This window comes from Lissotriton helveticus, assembly GCF_964261635.1.
Source record: "Lissotriton helveticus chromosome 1_1 unlocalized genomic scaffold, aLisHel1.1 SUPER_1_unloc_88, whole genome shotgun sequence".
In the NCBI taxonomy this organism is placed as follows: Eukaryota; Metazoa; Chordata; class Amphibia; order Caudata; family Salamandridae; genus Lissotriton; species Lissotriton helveticus.
The window spans coordinates 806,717-831,313 of NW_027611734.1; the positions used below are offsets into that span (position 1 = coordinate 806,717).

General features: G+C 47.3%; 1 protein-coding gene across 1 annotated transcript in view; it reads left to right on the forward strand.

Annotated features, from left to right (window-relative positions):
• The first annotated feature begins 2,651 nt into the window (after window positions 1–2,651).
• LOC144806570 (uncharacterized) overlaps window positions 2,652–24,597 on the forward strand; it is a 66,942-nt gene continuing 44,996 nt past the window's right edge. Inside the window, exon 1 of the mRNA XM_078672905.1 lies at window positions 2,652–3,166. Within this exon, the coding sequence (XP_078529031.1) occupies window positions 2,652–3,166 (515 nt within the window). The remainder of the gene's footprint in view (window positions 3,167–24,597) is intronic.

Consider the following 24,597-nt stretch of genomic DNA (forward strand, 5'->3'; position numbering starts at 1 on the left):
TCCTTCGTTCAGCTTCTGCACCAACACCAATTAGTAGTGAACACAACAAACTGTTGGGTGTGTGGTCTTATGCCTCATACTACTGATAAAGGTATTCCTTACCTAGTCCTGCCATTCAGCTATAATGGTTCTGTGTGGGCATACAGAACGATGTTCATCTATGCTCGTGAAGTCCACCCTCTACGTTCTGTGAAAGACAACCCAAAGAATAGTGCTCTAGTTAAGGGTATAGTAGATATGATTAGAGGAGCTACTTCCTATGAGACTATCCCGAGAGATGAGACACTAGCGTATATTGGATGGAACGTAACCGGATATGGAGTTAGTCTAAGTGAGAACCAGCGAGCGAAAAGATCTTCCACGATTTGGATCGTACACCGTCAGGGTCATTACTGTCTGCAAGGTAATTGCAAGAATCCAAGAGCTCAGTTAGGGAAGAGTATCTGCACTGAGACGTATGTCTTTGCATCCCAGACTTCCCCTTCGTTCCTAGCAGCTAAGGGTACCTATTTTGTCTGTTACGATAGAGCATACACATGGTTGCCCCCTGATTTCTCGGGCACATGTTTTGTTTCGTTCCTGCTGCCTGCCACCTATACAGCTGCAGCAGATTACCACAAGACAAGAGTTGTTAGAGGTGCCTTCAGTAAGGAAGATACTGGAGGACAAGAATTAGGGGATTTCTTGAAGGGTTTTCTGCCGTTTTGGGGACCTATGGTTAACAGCAGGATCATACAGCAATTGACGAGAGTGGTGGAGTCCACCGTAGTTGAAACTACCGGTGCCCTTAGTAACTTGACTGCTGAGCTCCAGTCGGATCGTCTTATGACTCTCCAGAACAGGTTTGCGTTAGACGTCATACTTGCAGATCGAGGTGGGGTATGTAAAGTGATCCAATCAAGTTGCTGTGTTTTCATTCCAGACAATGCTCCGACAGTGTACCAGGCTATTTCCAAACTGCATAAAATCTCCGAATCGATACACGTGGATAAGGGAGATTGGTCGTTGATGGGATGGTTTTGGGAACTGTTATCTACGTGGGGATGGAAGATTCTGATGATCATTGGGATGATCTTAGCCATCCTTGTCCTGTTCTGTCTTTGTGTACAGTGTGCTCCTGCTATATGTGGCCTCTGTGCTACATCGTGTGTAAGGAAACCTGTATCGAGAGACGTGCTAAGTACTAGGATGATGCTACAGCAACATCTCAATGATTTTATGAATATCGACCTGGACTCAGATTAGCGTGAGTGTAGGTCATTGTCTATATAAGGGCAAAAGGAGGGTCTGAGGTTCCGTGAATTCTGGACCCGTTTCATAAACATCATCGTATCATGATGATTTTGGTATCAGCAGACCGAAAATGGCGAGTATAATATATACAAGTGTTTTCGTCATGTTCGAGTGACGAGATCACCATGAAATCAGAGATTCCGTTCTGAACCCTCGGGTTCCATTTTGTGCACGGCAGGCATTTTGTGGTTGCCCTCACATAGGCCGATAACTAAGGCCTGACGAGTCTTTGGGACACGTACACCTTTAGCTGACTTCTGTGTGACCTGGGCAAGCTGACTCCGTTGCCCGAAGCCAAACCTGTTAGGCCAGTTCCTTTCCCAGCAGCTGGTCGAGATTGAGGATCAAGGCACAGCCTACCATAAACCCATTATTGCACACAACTATGGCTAATCTTACTCACCTGTCTCTGCTCCTTTCTTTATGGCCTGTTTACGATAAGGAGATGCCCGTTTTTATTAGGGGTCCGTCCGTTTATCTGATGAAGAGTGTTGGGTCTTGCCGATTAATTGATGGTAGGCTGGACAATGAAATGTGGGTTCGTCATGCAATGCTTTTGTCGTGTACACATGGGATTGGTCAACTGTAAATAAGGAATGTTTGCCTGAAGCACAATATTTGGTATATAAGGGATGACTTGCTTTGTAAGTTTGAGCAGTCTCCTACGAATATAGAGCCATTGTACTTCGTGGACCTCTGTTACTGGTTGCAGCCAATAAATTGATCTTTGACGTCACCAAGAAGTTGCCGCGTTTCTGTAACTCTGAGACAGGTGAATCTGGAGATTTCGGGTGTGTCCCCTGGCACCGCTGGGTCCTAAATAACCTGGTTCTCCACCTGCTGCCCTGTGCTCCCTGGAGGCCCTCACGTATAGCGCCCCGACTACACCACACCAGTCCTGACCTTAAGATGGCGACCTGCGGGACACCCTGACATGGAGTCGCGCCATGCGGTGAGCTGATTCCCTCCGACGGTCTGGGCAGGGCCGGTCACTGCACCGCAGGTGTCACAAGCTACGGGGTGAGCTCCTACTGGCCGTAGGCCTAAGGGACGGCTCGTGGGGACTTCGCGACCTTAGCTGGTGCGTGGCAACAGGAACGGTTGCGCTACTCTGCTGCTGCTTCTACGGCCACGAGCTTGGTGAGGCCCCTTTCCCACAGCTCTACGGTTCGGGCCACTCCTGAATTTTACGCTTGCGGTGTTGGCCCCCCTGGCGCGCCCTGGATTACCTGACGGTGTGACACTACTCCCCTATGCCGCCGAAGAAAGGCACGACAAAAGGGTACAGGCAAGCTTTCGGACTTCTTCGCGACTGCGGATACTAGGCCGCTCTACGGGGAACCACGGAAAAACCTACCATGGCCCTCTCTAAGGCTGATCTTCAGTCTATGCTCAAAGACTTCAAAACTGAACTGCATAGGGAACTTGGCCAAGATGTCAAATCCTCTATTGATCAGCTACGCTCGGACCTGACGGAGCGTTTGACCTCCCTTCAGCGAGATGTGGACTCCGTGGGCACCAGGGTCCTCGACCTGGAGTCACAGCACCAGGAGCATAAGCGAATGGCGACGGAGTGCCAGGAAGACGTCTGCTCTCTTAAAGAACAACTCCTGCAGACACAGCTGAAAACGGAGGACCTGGAAAACCGCGCTCGGCGGGAGAACATCCACGTTAAGGACCTGGAGGAAGCAGCGGAAGGGCCGGACCTGGAGGTGTTTATAGAAGGCCTTCTCTCGGAGATCCTGCACCCCAAAATACTCAAAATCAAGCTCGACAGGGTTCATAGGGTGGGCCCCCCCCAGAGGGGTGAACGAAAGAAACCGCGTGACATCTTGGCAAAGTTCCACTCTTATAAAACTAAGGAAGCGGTTTTGCAAGCGGCCAGGGCGAAGGATACCATTTCCTTTCAGAACTTTACATGTGCCATATTTCAAGATGTCGCTCCCTCCTCTCTGGCATGAAGGCAGTCCATGCGGCCGGTTACCACCAAGCTCCAGGAGGAGGGGGTCAAGTACCGCTGGACATACCCTTTCGGCCTCAGCTTTGAGCTTCATAACAAAAGGCATCATGTTATCGACCTGAAGGACGGCCTGCACATCCTTGGGCTACCTGAGGAGGTGGGGAACTCCGCCGCTGAGGGGGCACGAGCTGCAGCTAGAGTGACGACCCCCTCTACGGCCTGGTCGAAGAACTCCAGGAAAGGGAAGCACTGACGTCCAATGGGACTATGGAGGTGGCCTGCTTCATTTCTGAAGGCAACGAACGGAAGGGTGTTCCTTGCCCAGGCAGAGGATCTCGGACTTCTTCCTTCTCCTGGCCGGCTCCCGATGGGTCTACCTAGAGTTCATGCTAGGAGTGGACGCTGGACCGCAACGATATATGGGATGAACTGTGAATGATACTACCCAGGATCTTTCTGCTGTAATCTTGTTACGGCGCTACGTGGGCTGGGACCCAGGACCCGTTGTCCCCCTTTGATCTATGCGGGGGCTGCTTTTCCCCCATTGCTACGGTCTCATGATGGATATTGCTTAATGTTTAGTGTTTTAGTTTTGTTGGGGTTGTTTGGGGAAGGGTTGGGGGTGGGGGGGTGCTGGTGGTGGCTATTTTCTATTGTTCCTACACGGCGAGGTACTGACGGGGATCACCGGTGATGTAGGAGGGACGACGAGAGGGGCAGGCGAAGGCCTGTATAGAGGGGGGATCTTTGACACCTTATGTTGCTTGAGTTCTTACCAGCTTATAGGGGGTGGAAGGGGGTTCGCCAGCATACTCAGTGTGTTGGGAGTGCAGATGAGATATTTAATGAGAGAGTGTATAGGTCCTGCCTGGCAATGCCTATCACTGTAGCCACATGGACTGTTAAATGGCTCAATTCCCCCCAAAAGTGACAGAAAGTCTGGAAGTATATCCTTGACCATCACCTTGACGTAGTAGCCCTACAGGAGACTCACTTACTTAGGTCTGAGGATTCCCGTTTGAAACACAAGCAGTACCCTCTCATATATAAGTCCTCTGCAACTACCAAGCAAAAAGTGGTGGCCCTCTTGTTTCGCTCTACTGCCCAATTTCAGCCCCTGGACGTTCAGAGCGACAGGGAAGGTGGATGGCTCATGGTTAAGGGGCTACTGAAGGGGAAATTGTGTACTTTCGTGATGCTCTACGCCCCCTACAAGGATGGCTCATGGTTAAGGGGCGACTGAAGGGGAAATTGTGTACTTTCTTGAGGCTCCTCGCCCCCAACAAGATGGGCTTTCTGCACACCCTCCTGGATAAGGTGACTGACTTTGCCGAGGGACCACTATTTCTTCTGGGGGACTTCAACTTAGTATGGCATCCAGACCTTGATAGCACGCACACACAGCGCTCTGACATGGGTTTATTCTCCACTGATACCCAGGGGTGGATTTTAGACCTAGTCCTCTTGGACACTTGGGGCGCCCTCTATCCCCAGACCTGAGACTACACCTTCTTCTCCCATGTTCGCCACTCGTATTCTAGACTGGACCACATCTTTGCAATTTTAGAAAAGGTATTGGAGTCCCTGTCTTTGCTGTGGTTGGCTAGATACACTAAACCATATCTCCTAAGTAGGGTTTGAGGTTGGAAATAGAAGTGATTCTCTATAACCTTATGACAAATGAATACCAAAGGCAAATGAATAACAAAAGCAGGGCAAAGTAGACAAAGAACATAGGATCACTTAGGATCAATAACACTAAGCAAACAATATTTATCGAAAAATAAAGCATAAAATGTATTCACCTCCCGAACGGGTTACAATCTAAAACATATTAAAAACAATTAGTAAAAACCACCAACAGTGGTAATGTAATACATCTATATGCAGTCAAGGATTAAACAGTCATGTACAGTCAAGAGTGAAACAGTTGACGCGGCGTTTTGGTGCTTTGTTTGATCTTCACACCTTCTTCAGGACATTTACAACAATTGACTTGGTATCTGAGAAATTAAAATAAAAGTAATTTAATACTACTTGTCTACACCTGAGGATAAATATTGCTCCTACTTTGCTATTTGAATATCTGCTTTATAAACATGATATGATGACCTATTACTATACAAGTTTTTGGTCACCTGGAAAACCACCCTTGGGAAGTTTCAACACCTAGACGTTACATTAGCTCTCATAATCAAATTTCTATTCTTTGCACTTTAACCTTGTGACCTATTACTATATAGACTATTGGTCAACAGGAAAAACCACCAGTGGGAAGTATAAACACATGGTCGCTGTCTGCGTTCTCATCATTAGAATGTCTCAATTACATTACCAAAGAGTATCATCATGTACATCTAGAATTTACTCTTGGCCCACAGCTTGGACTCTATGTATATAGATGAATTATTGGTCGTACCTGTGTTACTATTGGGAAGAGCATATCAATTCTTTTCCACTGTGTTAATGGCTTCTCAGCAATTTTACTATCACTGGAGCTATGTACAGGTAATAAACACATAAATGTTTCTTAGTAGTCTATTCTACTATTGTGGTAATATCCTTATGGCTATGGCGAATATTATACTTTAATAGGTTACCTTCAATGCAAATGAACGAATATTCTGTGTGCACGGAGGGGCCACCGTTGATAATGGGGATAGTTCCATAGATACTTATGGACCTGAATAAACAAGAATTTGTCTAAGTTGTCTGGATGGCAGTTTATTGAGAAAGTGTTGTCTATTCACAAAATCTTACCGGCAACCTCTACTAACTTGTTGTTATTTCAGGTTCGTCATAGTGCTTTCTAAAATTGATGATCTTTGCCGATACAAGGCTTCTCTTGTTAAATTTGAAGAGAGAATCTGTGAGTCTATGATAAAAAAGAATATAGAGGGAAAGTGATGTAACTATATTCTTTCTGCTCCAAATGAATGTCTCTCTACTCATCTTTCAGTTAATATTATGCGTCAAACTATTATGCTTCGTTTGCACCAATTATATAAAGATGATCTTTTAATATTATCTCAAGGTATATCTAAATTACTATAATCATCAGATAAGGAAACGTTGTTATACCTTTCCTGAGTAATCTAGAAGCTATAAATAGGATTATCCCCGTGAAGATTCAATGAGCTTTCCCAAGGATTAGAGACGACCTATAGGTCAGGTTTGTTAACTACTAATAAGCGCTGGGATTTACGCTATCTATCTAAAGCCCAATCGACAGAGTATCTGCCTACCTTATGAAGAAAATACGGCCTCCCTGCTCCTCCGTGCTCTCGTATGTGCTGACGTCTTCGTGATGATTCGAGGTCTGCACTGAGAACTTTATGACGGCGTCTTTATACTGACGCTTCTACTCTTAACCCGGAAGTGGTAAATCGAACTTGTTTCCCTGCAATTGTTGTTGCCGCTTATTAAATAAAGGGATAAGCCTGCGAATTGGGCTCTTTATTCACAATCTATATCTTGGTATTTTACGGGATTAACATGTACTTTTATATCGAAAGACGTACCAAGTTACTGCAGGGAAACAAGTTCGATTTACCACTTCCGGGTTAAGAGTAGAAGCGTCAGTATAAAGACGCCGTCATAAAGTTCTCAGTGCAGACCTCGAATCATCACGAAGACGTCAGCACATACGAGAGCACGGAGGAGCAGGGAGGCTGTATTTTCTTCATAAGGTAGGGAGATACTCTGTCGATTGGGCTTTAGATAGATAGCGTAAATCCCAGCGCAATTTAAGAAGAGTGAACTCTGCTCCGAACCATCTACAACAACAGAGCAGAGTTCACTCTTCTTAAATTGCGCAACCTGTCCTATACACAAGGCAACAAAATAGGGAAACATTTAGCTAGGCAGTTAAAAGATAAGCGGGAGAGAGAATACATTGGGGGTATTCAAGACACCTCGGTAACGCTAGTCCACAGAGACGAGGCCAAGGCGGGCATATTTGGGGACTTTTATAAACCCTTATACGCAGCGGACTCCGTGGATACTGAGAAACAACAGGAATTCCTGAGGACTTTACCCATCCCTCAGGTCTCTCCTGCTTGGAATGAGGTGCTTACTGCTCCAATCACACTAGAAGAGGTTACCTCGGCTGTTAAAGCATTAAAACCACATAAGGCTCCAGGTGATGACGGTTATACTGCACTTTTTTATAAAACCTTCATATCGGACATTGGTCAACACCTGGTCCGGCTTTTTAACTGAATGGCGTCAGACGGTGCCACAACCGACTCTATGTCCGAGGCTGTGATTTCTGTGATCCCCAAGCCTGGGAAAGACCCCTCACGCTGTGCTTCCTTTAGACCCATTGCACTCTTAAATATCGACGTGAAGCTATATTCCTCCATTCTGGCAAAGCGTCTGAGAAACCAGTCCGGCTTTATTGCGGGACGCCAGACCCATGATAACACCCGTCGCATAATACATCTCATTGAGAAGGCTAACAAGTTTAGGATCCCGGCGGTTCTGATGGGGCTAGATGCCGAGAAGGCATTTGACCGTGAAGACTGGGGGGTTTTGTTCTCTACTCTTACAGCGTTCGGGTTTTCCCCCCAATTTATAACCATGCTGCAGGCTAACTATATGAACAAAGAAATTGCCAGTACTGTGCAATAATTTGTGCTTTTAACACGGTATTGAGCAGAAATTTACTCAACCCAAAGACCACTGATTCAGTCTGAAAATTTTGTAAGAAAAGTGCATTTATTTCATTTTATATTTTTGTTTGCTTTTTCTTTTTACTTGCTTTTAAAACAAAGTGTACCAATCAATTTGAACAAACGGTTAATTTGGATGACTGTTGACAATGAACTCATCTAATGGTCAACATGTAAAGCATATTTGTTTTAACAGATTAATTCAATCCACAAAAACAGAAACCAAAGACAATAAGGTATCAATACCAAAAACATTGATTCACCAATACAACATGAAAAATGACGCTTTTAGACAACAATCAGACAATAGACAACATATAATAGTGATACAGTTAAGAACCTGTATTTTTAAATTCAAACCATTTGAACTGAGGCCTATTGCAGAAACTCTGCACTGATCATAAATAAGCCTATACATACAAATGAAAGCATGCCTGTGTAGATATTTCTTTTTCATAAACGACCACACATTGATTCTATATTTACAAATTTTCAGGCGGAACTGACACGATGGAAACCACTCTTTCTATCCTGGCTTGGTCGTGTTCATGCCGTAAAGATGACCCTGCTCCCCAAATTACTGTATTTATTTCAGGCGCTCCCGATAGACCTAGACAAAGATTTCTTTAAGCTTGTAAAAGCAATGATTCTACGCTTTATTTGGCAAGGAGGGCGGGCCCGCTTTTCGTTCTCTATGCTCCGTCATCTCCAGAGGGAGGGAGGGGTAGGCCTTCCTGATATCCAGCTTTATTATAAAGCCGCACAACTTAGGATCTTAGTGGAATGGTCACAGAAAGAATCTGAGAAACACTGGCTCCACATGGACCGTAGTGTGGCAGGAAGGACGATTTGGGATTTGATCTGGAGAACGCGACAGGACAGACCTAAGAATGCCTACCTTAGCACCCCTACCACTACCACTCTGAGAGTTTGGGACACAGTTTCATCAGAGAATGGTTGGTCTTCTTTCCCTTACCCTTTCACATCGATACACTTCAGCGCAGTGTTTCCTCCAGCTCTCCATGAGGGGCCCTTTGACGCTTGGAGGGAGGGGGGCTGCTTGGCTCTGAGTCATCTGTTCCATAGCTATGACCCCCTTACATTCGAGAACTGCAAAAGGGACTACGGAATTGGGGACTCTGAATGATATCACCATACTCAGTTGCTGCACTGGGCCCTGGGTCCCCAAGTCCGAGAGGGGGCCACCCGCCTACTTACTAAATTTGAGTCCTTCCTGGTCAGGGCCTCCTCTATGAAGGGGGCGATTTCTTTTTTGTACAAACACCTGCTGTCCACCGCCATCTCCCCCCGGCCGCGGTACATGACTGTCTGGGAGGGGCTAGCCCAGCGGGACATACAGGATGTGGAATGGACACATCTGTGGCCGGACATTTTTAGATTTAACCAATCCACAGACTTAAGGAAAGCACATTTAAAGACGATGATGGACTGGTACCTATACTCATCCAAGCTGGCGCAAATTTTTCCCGGGCACATCCGATAGATGCTGGCATGGCTGCGGGTTGCTTGGTGATTTCTGGCATATCTGGTGGGACTGTCCATCTATAAGACCTTTTTGGGAGGAGATTTTGGCTCAGATGAAGGACATGCTGGGGTACCCCATACCGACGAAAGTTTTTCCTTTTTTCTCCTCTTCTTTTCTGTTTCACTGTTAGACTCATGGTGCGATCTTGATTTGCTCTATCACCTCTTGCTTTAGGGTTTGTCTCTCTCCTAGCTGTATATTCCTGCACCTTATCTTGGGCAGGGCTGGCTGGGTCACGGCTCTCTGTGGAGAGGACAGATATGTTACGGCGACTCACCTTACCGCTCCCTTGCAGTAGATTTGTATTAAGTACCCGGACACTTTAGAATCTGTATCCTTTAGTTGTGCTTCTGACTATTCATAGGGTACATTCCTATTTATGGCCAGGTTCATTGCTTCTTTCTGCTTTGACTGGTGAATAACTTTCCCCTGCAAGGGATGATGGGCGGATTGTGCCTCCAGTCTTTGTTAAAACTTCAATAAAAACTTCTTTGACGGAAACGTTGCCAGCGGTGCAAGTACAAAAAAAGTAGAAGACATTTTTTATGTTAAAATCTTTTTTTACCAGGTTTTTCAGTTGTATATAATGTCTTCCTATGTATAAACGTAACAAAAATGCCTATAACTTTTCAACAAAAATTTACAGCAGCCACAACGCTCTGCAACATAGCCAAAAGTTCTGGCTAAACACATAAGGTCCCAAAGGCGATACCCTTTGGCTATTACAACTCTTGTTTTAGTGGGTTATGAAACATAGCTGGACTAGCTAATTGTCGGGACATAGTAGGGTTGTTTTAAACTAGCTGGTTAGGTAGAGCATTGTGGGGATTTAGTATTTGCTACATGGGTGGTAAGTGACCCCTGACCTCGGGTAGGTCATTTCCCCACCGCTGCAGCTCCGCCTGCCTGCCCACTGCTCCACCTGTTTATTCGCTACAGTTGGCACTCTGCCCGATCACCTGGACTGCTTGGTTCCTGCTCAGTGCCCGTGTGCCTGCCCGCCCCTTCCCCTCTGGCCGAGTGTGTTAGAGTCTGCCTGCCCGCCCGTTTTTTTGTTTTGTACCCCCATTGTGTTCTGGTGTGCCTGCCCGCCCCCTTTTCTCCTTCTGTACCCCTTATGTGTGTTAGAGTGCCTGTGATTACCGGGAGTCTTCTCCTCCCACTTCCTACATCTTCCCGCCACTGCGTCCTGTGCGGCCCGCCCCTCCTGACACCCATTGGCTATTCCCTCCCGCCTCCCAGCTGTCCCCTCCTCCCCTCCTCCTCCTCCCCTCTTATGATGACCGTGGTGCGACTGCGCAGCTGGTACGCCGTTTGTGCACCAAAGGCAAGCCCGCCTATGCCCAATCCTCGCCTGGCCCGCGCCTAGCGCCAGGACCCCTGGCCCACGCCGATACCAGCGCACCCGACGAACTTACGACACCGCCACCCTCCACGCACTCAATGCCGGCCGAAACACCGCCTGCTACCAAGCCACCCCGAAGCGCACACACCGACCCTTCACCTGCCAAGCCTGCAAATTCACCTGCCTCAGGACCTGCACTGCACCCGCCAAGCCGAACACCAGCATCAACCACCTCAAGTGCATCTTGCTCAACACCCGCTCAGTCCACAGGCACGCCGTGGAACTCTGGAACCTCCTCGACACAACATCCCCAGACGTCGCCTTCCCCACGGAAACCTGGATGAACGCCTCCTCAGCCCCCAACATCGCCATAGCCATCCCGGAGGGCTAAAAGATCACCCGGAGGGACCGCGTCAACCAAACCGGAGGAGGCATTGCCATCGTCCACAAAAACACCATCCGCATCACGACCAACTCCGACGACACCCTCACCGCCGCAGAACATCTTCACTTCCAGATACACACCGACCCCAAGACCACCCTCAGAGGCACCCTCCTCTACAGACCCCCGGGACCACGCACAAAATTCAGCGAAGCCATCGCAGACTTCGTCAGTCCACACGCCCTCACCTCCACTGACTACATCCTCCTAGGGGACCTCAACTTCCACCTGGATAACAACAAGGACTGCAACACCGCCGCCCTGCTGGACAACCTTGCCAACCTCGGACTCAAGCAACTGGTGAACACCCCAACCCACTACGCCGGCCACACGCTTGACACCGTCTTCTTACCCAGCAAGCACATCTCCTTCAGCCACTCCTCCGGACTACACTGGACAGACCACAGCTGCGTCCACTTCAACTTCAGGAGAACCACGACCCACCACCACCCGCGACAGGTTCCCCGCAGAAGCTGGAGCAAGATCACCGCCGACCAGCTCACCACCTCCCTCAGCCACAACCCGCCCACCAACACGACGAACCCTGACGAAGCAGCCCGCAACCTCACACAGTGGCTCACCGACTCTGCCGACGAACTCGCACCACTGAAGAACCCTCCCAACAGACCCGGCAGCAGGAAAGCCTTGTGGTTTACCAACAACCTCAAAAACTCCAAGAAAACCTGCCGCACCCTCGAGAAAGCCTGGCGCCACGACCAGACAGCAGAGCACATGACCGCCCTCAAGAACGCCACCCGCCAACACCACCCGCTGATCTGCACCACCAAGAAGACAGCATTCAAAGAACGACTGGACAACAACACCCACAACAGCAAGGAGCTTTTCAGCATCGTTAAAGAGCTCTCCAACCCCAGCGCCTGCAACACCGACATCACCCCCTCGCAAGACCTCTGCGACTCTCTCGCCTCGTTCTTCCACCGCAAGATCGCCGACATACACAACAGCTTCGGCGCGCTGACCACGCAACCAACCACCGAACCAGCACCCCCCACCACCACCCTCTGCACCTGGACCCCTGTCAGCACCGAAGACACCACCTGCATGATGAACACCATCCACTCCGGCTCCCCTACCGACCCCTGCCCACACCACATCTTCAACAAAGCCGACTCCATCATCGCACCCCAACTCCGGAACATCATCAACAGCTCCTTCGCATCCGCCACCTTCCCGGAGAGCTGGAAACATGCCGAGCTGAGCGCCCTCCTTAAGAAACCCACCGCGGACCCCACGGACCTCAAGAACTTCCGCCCCATCTCGCTCCTCCCCTTTCCAGCCAAAGTCATCGAGAAGACCGTCAACAGACAACTCTCCACCTTCCTCGAGGCCAACTGATCCCTCGACCCCTCACAGTCCGGCTTCCGAGTAAACCACAGAACCGAGACCGCCCTCATCGCAGCCACCGACGACATCAGGACCCTGCTCGATAATGGGGAAACAGCTGCCCTCATCCTCCTGGACCTCTCAGCAGCGTTCGATACCGTATGCCACCGCACCCTGATAGAACGCCTCAGCAACACCGGAATTCAAGGAGCGGCACTGGAGTGGATCATCTCGTTCCTCGCCGGAAGAACCCAGAGAGTCCGCCTCCCTCCGGTCCAATCCGCGGCCACCGAAGTCATCTGCGGCGTTCCACAAGGATCCTCACTCAGCCCCACCCTCTTCAACATCTACATGACCCCCCACGCTGCCATCGCCCGCCAACACAACCTCAACATCATCTCCTACGCCGACGACACCCAGCTGATCCTCTTCCTCACCAACGACCCCGCCACTGCCAAAGCCAACCTCCAGGAAGGAATGAGAGACGTTGCAGAATGGATGAAGATCAGCCGTCTGAAACTGAACTCAGACAAGACGGAAATCCTCATCCTCGGAACATCTCCCTCTGCATTGGGACGACTCCTGGTGGCCCCCTGCCCTGCGCAGCGCACCCAAACCTACGGACCACGCACGCAACCTGGGCTTCATCCTGGACTCCTCTCTCACAATGACCAAGCAAGTGAACGCCGTCTCATCATCCTGTTTCAACACCCTGCGCATACTCCGAAAGATCTGGAGAACCGGGTTATTCTAGAACCCAGCGGTGCCAGGGGACACACCCGAGATCTCAGGATTCACCTATCTCAGAGTTTACAGAAACGCGGCAACTTCTTGGTGACGTCAAAGATCAAATTTATTGGCTGCAACCAGTAACAGAGGTCCACGAAGTACAGTGGCTGTATATTCGTAGGAGACTGCTCAAACTTACAAAGCAAGTCATTCCTTTTATACCAAATATTGTGCTTCAGGCAAACATTCCTTATTTACAGTTGACCAATCCCATGTGTACACGACAAAAGCATTGCATGACGAACCCACATTTCATTGTCCAGCCCACCATCAATTACTTGGCAAGACCCAACACTCTTCATCAGATAGACGGTCGGACCCCTAATAAAAACGGGAACCTCCTCATCGTAAAACAGGCCATAAAGAATGGAGCAGAGACAGGTGTGAGTAAGATTAGAAATAGTTGTGTGCAATAAAAGGTTTATGGTAGGCTGTGCCTTGATCCCTAATCTCGATCGGCTACTGGAAAAGGAACTGGCCTAACAGGTTTGGCTTCGGGCAACGGAGTCAGCTTGCCCAGGTCACACAGAAGTCAGTGTACGTGTCCCAAAGACTCGTTCGGCCTTAGTCATCGGCCTATGTGAGGGCAACCACAAAATGGCTGCCGTGCACAAAATGGAACCCGAGGGTTCAGAACGGAATCTCTGATTTCATGGTGATCTCGTCACTCGAACATGACGAAAGCACTCGTATATATTATACTCGCCATTTTCGGTCTGCTGATAACAAAATCGTCATGATACGATGATGTTTATGAAACGGGTCCAGAATTCACAGAACCTCAGACACTCCTTTTGCCCTTACATAGGCAAGAACCTACACTCACGCTAAACTGAGTCAAGGTCGATATTCATAAAATCATTGAGATGTTTCTGTAGCATCATCCTAGCACTTAGCACGTCTCTCGATACAGGTTTCCTTACACACGATGTAGCACAGAGGCCACATATAGCAGGAGCACACTGTACACAAAGACAGAACAGGAAAAGGACGGCTAAGATCATCTCAATGATCATCAGAATCTTCCATCCCCAGGCGGATAACAGTTCCCAAAACCATCCCATCAACGACCAATCTCCTTTATCCACGTGTATCGATTCGGAGATCTTATGCAGTTTGGAAATGGCCTGGTACACTGTTGGAGCATTGTCTGGAATGAAAACACAGCAACTTGATTGGATCACTTTACATACCCCACCTCGATCTGCAAGTATGATGTCTAACGCAACCCTGTTCTGGAGAGTCATAAGTCGATCCGACTGGAGCTCAGCAGTCAAGTTACTAATGGCACCAGCAGTTTCAACTACGGTGGACTCCACCACTCTCGTCAATTGCCGTATGTTCCTGCTGTTAACCATAGGTCCCCAAAATGGCAGAAAACCCTTCGAGAAATCCCCTAATTCTTGCCCTGCAGTATCTTCCTTACTGAAGACACCTCTAACAATTCTTGTCTTGTGGTAATCTGCCGCGGCTGTATAGGTGGGAGGCAACAGGAACGATACAAAACATGTGCCCGTGAAATCAGGGGGCAACCATGTGTATGCTCTGTCATCACAGACAAAATAGGTACCCCTAGCTGCTAGGAACGAAGAGGAAGTCTGGGACGCAAAGACATACGTCTCAGTGCAGATACTCTTCCCTAGCTGAGCTCTCAGATTCTTGCCATTACCTTGCAGACAAAGATGACCCTGATGGGGTACAATCAGGCCCGGCTCCAGGAATTTTTATTTGGGTAGGCCAAGAGTGCATTCGGGTGGGCCACTGCGGCAGTCGCGACTCGCGCGAGGGTGTGGGGGAGAGGAATAGTGGGTTGGCGGGGGGGTCGCGCACAAAGGTCTGGTGGGGAGGGGTTCAATTTAATAATATTCATTAAAAAACAGGAAGCAGGCAGCCAGGCTTCCTCCCCTAAGCCAATCACAATGCTCTAAGCTGCGCTGTGATTGGTCAGTATGCCACCCAGCCAGGGGCCTATGGGGCCCTGCCCTGCTCGCATGTACAAACGCTATTGTGCAAGACGGTATTAACAAGGGTCGTCCCTTCCTCATAACGAGCCGCATTTGTATGCATCATTGTTTTGCGACCATAATTAAAGTCACAAAACACTTGCAGTTTACCTCCTACTCCAAATAGGTAGTAATCCACTTGAAAGAGGAAGGGGTCACCAGGGGAGCCCTTCCCCTTTGTGAAAGGATGTGAAAATACAAGCAGTGGTCCCACGGACTGCTGCCTGCTCTTAACAAAAATGAAACAGACATTTCATTTTTCTTTTTTAAAATTCATCCCATGTAAGGTCCCTTTGATGTGAAAAGGAGGTTTCTGAGGTGGGAGTATCAGGCAAGTAACACTACTCAGCCTCCCTTGTTGCCAGCCTTCAGAGAGAATCTCTCTTCATTACTAACTCCACCTAACCCCGGACTCTGCAGCACACTCCCTTCCAGCCCTGATTATCCATTTTCTACCATCCATCTCTTGTGCACCTTATCTCACAGCTGACCTTGGGCCCCAGCCCCATATCAGCCTTTTTCATTATTCCTGGTAAAATCCCCCTCAAACTTAAAACAATAAATATACCAGTAAATATTAGCACACACTTTAAAATATGGTCCACAGTGGCCCTAATGACCCGACTGCTAATTTAATAAACAAAAACAGAAAGGCCATGACAGGGTTGGCTTTAGCGCTGGGGTGGAAGTCTTTATTGGTGCCCCCCCATTGACCTCTTTCTCTTTACTACCACCCTCCAACAGTGCCCATCATCTCTCCGTAGCCTTTCTCCCTCATGACCTCCTCCTCAGACTCTCACACTACCACCCTCTACCAGTGCCCCTCATCTCTCCCTAGACTCTCCCCTATTGACCTCCTTCCCGGATGTCCTCATTACCACCCTCCAACAGTGCCCCTCATCTCTCTGTAGCCTCTCCCCCTCATGATTCCCTCCTCAGACTCCCTCACTACCACCCTCCAAAAGTGCTCCTCATCTCTGCGTAGCCCTCCATGACCTCCTCCCTTGATTAGCTCACTGCTACCCTCCAACAGTGCCCTCATCTCTACATAGACTCTCCCCGTATTCACTTCCTCCTCGGATGCCCTTATTGCCACCCTCCAACAGTGCCCATCATCTCTCTGTAGCCACTCTCATATGCTTTTCATTTGTGGTACAATCGCTACTCGTAGTGTAGGGTTTCACAGTACTTTATGTAATTCACACATTATGCAGAGACAATGAATCATACAAATATGTAAATCAGCCTATAGGGAATGTCACATTAGCCAATGAGTATTACCAGGTGTAGGATTCACATGTCAGCCATACTGGTGGGCAGTATGTGTTAAGAGGGATAGGTCTGGAGAAGCACAAACTCAGGATTTAAAGCATACCCCAGTGGTTAGGGTTTGTGTTTACTTATAAAAAATGTACATCTGCCAAAACGAACTCTTTATAGCAACATTAGAATAATGAAAGAGTGGGGAAATTCTAACTATATCGCAATACACAAAAAACGTTCTAATTATATCATTCAGGTTTGTATGCAGCTCTTAGAATACAGTTCATATGTCACTGTCCTATGTTAGATCTGTACCTTCTGAACTGCAAGTAACAAAAGGATCTCTGTGACAAAGGCAGTAACCCACTGAGCTATCCACATAAACTACAGTTTATCTGCATCCCAAAACTACAAACAGACAAAAGATTTCTATCCAGCAGGACCATTAATCACCAGAGTTATCTGGACATTTGTACTGTTGCCTTGCATTTGTGGCAGAGCCAGTCATGAAAATGATACAAGTAATTTAAGTGAAATATGCACGGCATACACAAAGTATGTCTCTTGCTGGGCCCTCACAGATTTTAAAAATATGAAAATAGCCACACATTCTCAGAGCATACATGAAGTATGTATCTTGTTGGGCCGTTGCAGGTTTTTTTTTAAAACGAAATAGCCACACATTCTCTTACCCGCTGGGTTGGAAATCTGTCTCACAGCCCGATCTGATAAAGGGGGTCAGGAAAGGTGAATCAGGATAAACAAAAGGAGATGCGTGATTGGGGGTGCCTGAGAGAGCTCCAAGGCCCAATCACGCAACTCCTAGAAGGAGATGATAAATTACGTTCAGAGGAACGTTTTAAATTATAGTGCAAATTTTCTGTTGCCTTCTTGACGTCGCTGCAAAGGCCAAGATTCGTGTTTGGGTGGGCCAGGCTCATGTTTGGGTGGGCCAGGCCCACCCGGCCCACCCTCTAGAACCGGGCCTGGGTACAATCCAAATTGGGGAAGATCTTTTCGCTCGCTGGTTCTCACTTAGACTAACTCCATATCCGGTTATTCCATCCAATATATGCTAGTGTCTCATCTCTCGGGATAGTCTCATAGGAAGTAGCTCCTCTAATCATGTCTACTATGCCCTTAACTAGAGCACTATTCTTCGGATTGTTTTTTACAGAACATAGGGGGTGGACTTCGCGAGCATAGATGAACATTGTTCTGTATACCCACACAGAACCATTATAGCTGAATGGCAGGACTAGGTAAGGAATACCTTTATCAGTAGTATGAGGCATAAGACCACACACCCAACAGTTAGTTGTGTTCACTACTAATTGGTGTTGGTGCAAAAGCTGAACGAAGGAGTTATTGACAAATTCTAATCTTCTAACGGATTCATGTTCAGGCAGAGGGTGAAAAGAATGTGAGGAAACAGTAGAAGAAGGCATGGATTGTGTAGTGGGTGCAAACGTCACTTGAAAAGAGAATAAAACATATCCTATTAAAAACATCATTACGCTAAACAACATAAAAAAGCATAATATCAGAAAACATTTTCTAGTCATCATTGTACACATTTTAGCTCTAAAATCCATTTCTCTGGCAGGTCTCTGCATCTCGAAAAACTCCATCCTCTAACCTTGCTGCTCGCGGAGATAGGGTGTTCCGTGCTAAGGAATGCGCATGTCAGTCCAGGGAACTCCCAAGGACCAACCAGAACCGTCAACCTTGTGTCTTCGGCTTGCACTCCAAAGACTTGACGTCGCGACCCTACAGCTGAACCCAGATGGTGGTTCGAAAAACAAAAATCAAAATAGTTTCTCCGATGAAAGAGCTGCACTTGCAAAAATAGCAAAGAAAAGGATTTTTTATTTATATGTCCATAGTTCTCGACCTCAAATTATAACCGTTTTTTTTTTTGGTAGTGTCTCATCACGAAATAGCAAGTCAGGCTCAGTAGTGTTCAATCGAACTGAAGATGGCACAGCTTCTTGCAGAAGATCGTCGCTTTCACGCTCAGAATTTGTCCCCATTGAACGTGCATCGCTGAAAGGCAGGAAACGAGGCACAGTCTCAGTTTCAGAATCTGCAATACCCTCCTGGACCCACGGGTCGTACGGCAGAGGCAAAGGGACCCTCTTACAGTATACGCCGTGGATCCAGTTCTTTTTTCCTTGCACTCGTACCGCAGATCTCGTTGACAGCAGGACCAAAAAGGGGCCGATCCAACGGGGCTGATCGTTCTTTGTCCGCTGAAAATTCTTTATTAGGACCCACGAACCAGGATCAATGACATGTCCTGGTTCTTCAGAAGCCTGAGGCAAAGTATCGTGAACCTGTTGGTGTAAAACACGCAATTTAGCCGTCAAATCATACAAGTAATCAAGCAGTACAGGGTGTTCAATCTCGCTGAATTTAGTCGGCCTCAGCACTCCCCATATGTTGTCCGGGCGACCAAACACTATTTCATAAGGACTAAGTCCCACTCGTGAATGCACAGTCATTCTTGTCGACAAAAGTGCAAAAGGCAAAGCATCAGGCCATTTAAGACCAGAGCTCGCTTGTATCTTGGCCAGTTTCAGTTTTAGCGTGCCATTATAGCACTCTACTAGTGCTGCTGATTGGGGGTGATTTGCAGCGTGAAACTTTTCACGGATTCCTAGCCCTTCACATACCTTCTTCATCACTTGACCCACAAATTCACTTCCATTATCACTCTACCGTTCTCGGCAAACCAAATCTAGGGAAAAACTCTTTGACAAGGGCTGTAGCTGTGGATAAGGCAGTGTTATCTTTCAGGGGATATGCTTCTACCCATCTCGAAAAGGCACAAACAACCACAAGTACGTATTTCAGGTTGTTGCATCTCTCCATGTGGATAAAATCTAGCTGCAAAACCTCGAACGGATACGTCGGAGGAGCAAAATGACCAGCTGGAGTTGGAGTTCCCTTACCAGGATTGTACTTCATACAAACCATACAATTCTTGACCACATTCTCCGCACATTTAGGAATTCCAGCATTTTGCCATACTGGAGCCTGCATTTCACAATCGCAACTTGCAACAGCAAGGTAAGTGACTCCAGGAGCTCATTTACCAATTGACCATGCTGTATCTTTGTCCCGTGTGACGTAAGGAACCCACGTTCCTTCCACAAACGTCCAAAACTATGGGCCACACCAAACGCATACTGGCTGTCGGTATATATGGTCACTTTCTTTCCTTTCAACAACACACATGCTCTTGTAAGTGCAATCAACTCTGCTGCTTGGGCTGAATTATGTGGGATACGTGCAGCTTCAACAATCGTATGCAAAGTCGTAACAGCATATGCCACAGTCGTATCACCATTCGGAAGCTTGAACCACGAACCATCCACCCATAAGGTACCATCACATTCAGCAAGAGGAGTGTCCCTAAGATCTATTCTCCCTTTCGTTTTTTCCTCTGTCCTGAGAAAGCAATCATGCTGTTCAGAAACATCTGTCTCCACTGAAATCGGCAATAACGTAGCTGGATTCAACGTATTGCATCTCTTTATGTGCACATGACTCGCTAGGAGTGTCAACTCGTAACCTGACAATCGAGCACTAGTTAAGTGCTGTGTTTTGGTCCTGTTTAGCAAAGTATCCACTGCATGTGGAACCATCACGATCAGCGTATTATTCATCACCAAAGCAGCAGACTGTCGAATAGAAACAGCTGCTGCCGCTGTGGCTCTCAAACAACTCGGCAACGCCCTAGCTACCGGATCCAAGGTCGATGAGAAATACGCATGGATGTTGCTTGTCCCCAAAAGACTGTGTCAACACTGACAACGCACATCCCTCTCTCTCTCTCTCATGAACATAGAGTGTGAAAGGCTTACTGTAATCGGGGGTACCCAACACAGGAGCCGAACACAATGCATCACGCAATTCGGAAAAAGTTTTCTGACAATCTTCGGACCACAGTAGGGGATTCAGTGTGTCTTTACATGTCAATGATACCAGTGGTTTGGCCAGCAGCGAAAAATTTGCTATCCATTGTCTGCAATATGACGTAATACCCAAAAAGGCACACACTTCTCTCTGTGTAATTGGCACACTCATTTTCGCAATCGCTTGAATTCTTTCTGGGGTCAATCTTCTTCCCTCCTTCGATAAGAGATGACCTAAGTAGGTCACTTCTTGTCGACAATACTGTAACTTCGAAAGAGACACCTTGTGATGAAAATCAGACAAATGAAGCAACAATGACGAGGTAGCTTTCTTACAAATCTCCTCTGTATCGGCAGCAACTAACAAATCGTCGACGTACTGAAGAAGTGCAGCACCATCAGGCAAGACAATCGTATCAAGTTGTGTTTTCAAAGCCTGACTATAGATTGACGGACTCTCACAATAGCCTTGAGGAGCGCACTTGAACCGGAAGCTTCGGCCTCCTAAACAGAAGCCGGAAATATCCCTACTTTCCTCGGCAATCGGGATGCTGAGGAAGGCATTCTTCAAATCAATCACCGAGAACCAAGTGGCTGAAGCTGGAATCATAGTCAATAATGCAGTGATATCAGGAACAACTGGCAACTGTGGCACAACTATTTTATTCACCTCTCTAAGATCAATCACAAACCTGTAAACAGGTGGCTGAGAAGAGTCAGTACGTTTCAGAACAGGCAGAACAGGGCTATTGCAAACGTTACCTCTTGTTTCTTCAATTACATCTTTCTCAATCAAATCATAAATGATCGCTAATAACGCTCTTTTACCATCACTAGAGATCCTATATTGGGGAATGCGTGGCATTTTAACGTTCGCTTTTAACGTCACAACATATGGTGGAATTTCCAAGAGACCCACATCGTTAGGACCAGTCGCCCAAAGAATATCACGAAGAGAAGGCAATTCTGTCGGAAGTTTATCCTTCGACAAATACATCGGAGAGACAACTTTCTTACCCAGTGTAAGTTGTACTCCCAAAGGAGAACAATACAATGTCCCATACAATCTTTTCAACAAATCCAATCCCAACAAGTTCTCACCACAACCTGTTGTCAGAATAAGGGGTGCTTCGAATTCACGAGGTCCAACAGAAAGGGACAAAGGATTAGAAATCGAGTTTCTAACTGGGGCGCCAGACAATTCGTTAAGCCAGACAAAGGTGCGCCAGGGAGTTTAGAGTGCATAATAGAACTCTTCGTAGCACCAGTATCCAACAGAAAAGGCTCTGACACACCTGATGTAATCACTTCAACATAAGGTCCACTCTGATCTACTGGAACTGAAACAACTCCCTCTCTTTGACCATGGCTGTCCTAGCAATCATCATCGTCTACATTCTCACCTTCGACATAGTAGTAGTCAGCAGAGTCCTGAGTCGTCCTACCAGACACACCATTCTGCTGATCAAAACTATTCATCGAGTTTTGTGGGGGAAAGAAACGCATGTTCTGGGGAAAACCTCCACGTCCCCTACCTCTAGGAGCTTGCTGAACACCTCGACCTCTTGCGCCAGAAACACCATTCATACGCTGTAACAAAATGGGGCAACTATACTTGAAATGACCCTCTTCCTTACAATATGAACACTGATTGGGGCCTACCAAAAAACGCTATTGAGGAGACTCGAACCTTTGCGAGTTTCTCTGAAACTGCTGAGGCTGCTGATAATCACGTTCGTTATTACGGGGCGGATATGCTTGCTGTAAAAGCACCTTCGTCTTCAACTCTTTCGTCTTCTTGTCTGCTCTTCCTTCTCGTCCTTATCTCTATTTTTGTAGTACTGTGCAGTAGCCAGTATCTGTGCTGAAGAGGAAAGGGCCCAAGAACTCTCTGAATCCTTCAATTTCTTACACAACTCGGGAAGCAAATTGTGCACAAACTTGTCAACAAACAACCGATGACCACCTTCCGTACTCATGTCTTGACCACTATGGTCGATAAACGTCTCTTCAAACCTAGTGAAGAAGTCAGACACGGTTTCCTCTTTCTTCTGCTTACATGCAGACAAATTATCCCAATTTACACGCATCGCAGGCATTAAAGTCTTCATGTAAGTAACGATTTTACCAGGGAGGTCTGCTACCAAAGGCTCAGGTTTAGCACCACCTACTTGTCTTCCATCTGCAGCAGCAATATTAACCCATGAATCACCTAACACTTGCGCATGATCCGTATGACAAATCAATCCCCATAAAGGCTGGGGAACAACATTCCTAAACAACATGTCTATATCGGCTAAATTAATAACACATGAATCTGCCGTCTGTGATAATTCCTTATAGTACCCTGCAGGATTTTTATGGGGTCAGGTAAAGTCTGTTTAAGAGCCAAATTTTCAGCTCGCTTCCATGGAAAATGTACCCAAACACGTTGAAAATGAGCCGGAACAGCATCAATATTATGAGCAGCATCAGCCTGAGTTGCTTCCTTCCACACCGGAGGAACCTCTCTCATTGGATATTGCCGCACCTTTCTCCTAACAGAGGGGTCAGGCTCAAACAGCGACTGAGAAGGAGACTCACTCCTAAACGACAGCAACGTTGCAACTGCTTTCTCAACATCGGGACCCACAATAGTTCCCTTCGCAAACATAGACTGTATATTAAACAACTCAGACGGAGCCTGTCCCACGTCATCATCTTCCCATTCTTCACAAAGGAAAGTACACACCTTATCGAAAACATATCTCTGCTTCGGTGCTTCCCATTGATGGAAGACATCCGTAACAGACTCTACATCATATCTTAAAGGACTAGTAACCCATTTACGCGCCAAACGATCCAATATTACTTTCTCTCGAGAATCAGGCAGTTGGCTACGCAACTGTTTACGTTCCGAATCAGTGGTTGTACTATGCAACCCAAAGAAAGGAGACAAAAGACTAGTAACAGTGTTGGTCATTCTCTGTCGAATAGAAGGAGAGGTCGACAGTACAGGAGATAAAGCAGACTGAGAAAAGGTCAACGTAGGAGCAGTAGTAGGGGTGGTAGCGAGAACAGGTGTTGGATTCCATCACAAATGTGACAGGTATCCTGCCCGCCCCATTAAAAATGCATTACATCCGGTGGCAATTATAATAAGGCAGACAGGATATGTGTCACGTTTTGATTAGGCCTTTGTGTAGTTTTCAGAGTTTTACTCCGCGGAAGTCCACGAAGCGCCAGGAAAACTCTACCGTACTCCGCTGACATCCGCTAGTGGCAGAGTTTGTTAAGCTGTGCTGCTCTCACTGATTTTTAGTGCCAGGAATTTGTCCCGCACTGTAAAATCAGCACGAACAGCACTTCTCTTCGTGCCAGAGGGCGCTGCTGCCTCTGTCTCTCTAATTGACATTCTAATCGAGTGGCAGCTTCATCAACGAGAATGACAGAGTTCTACCCTCGAGTGGTCGCGACCTGCCGTGACCGCCCGCAATGAGAACTATTACCAGCAGGAGGTCTAGCACGTTATATTTTCTCACAAGCGCTCGCCACCTTACCATTGGCGAACCACTTGAGAAAAAAACTCTGTTCTGCATCACGTGCTACGGCGGCAGAGTGGAATTCTTCACCAACTCCTAGTTTTGAGGCAATAATCTGTTGGACAAACTCTAAACTAGGCCCTAAGTCGGCAATAAGTGTTGTAGAAGAAGTGAGATCCATGGCCTTGTGACTATCAGGCTGTTATCGGACTTCTTATGAACCCCACAGAGTGAGTGCACAGTCAGAGGGCAGTAGGGGGGTCGCAGGACAAGAAATTAGTAAATTTTAATATGAGAAATATGGAAAGGTAGAAATGTCGCATCACCTGTGGATAACTGACACCTTCTCCCGCTCTGCCAAATGCCGATCCAGTCACAAAGTGGCATCCTGAACCCCAAAGGGACAACATCATGCCAGATGCCATGTAATTGTGGAAAAGGGGGAAAAAGAGTAATATGCACACATCTGATGTGGGGATATGTCAGGTAAATTAGTGG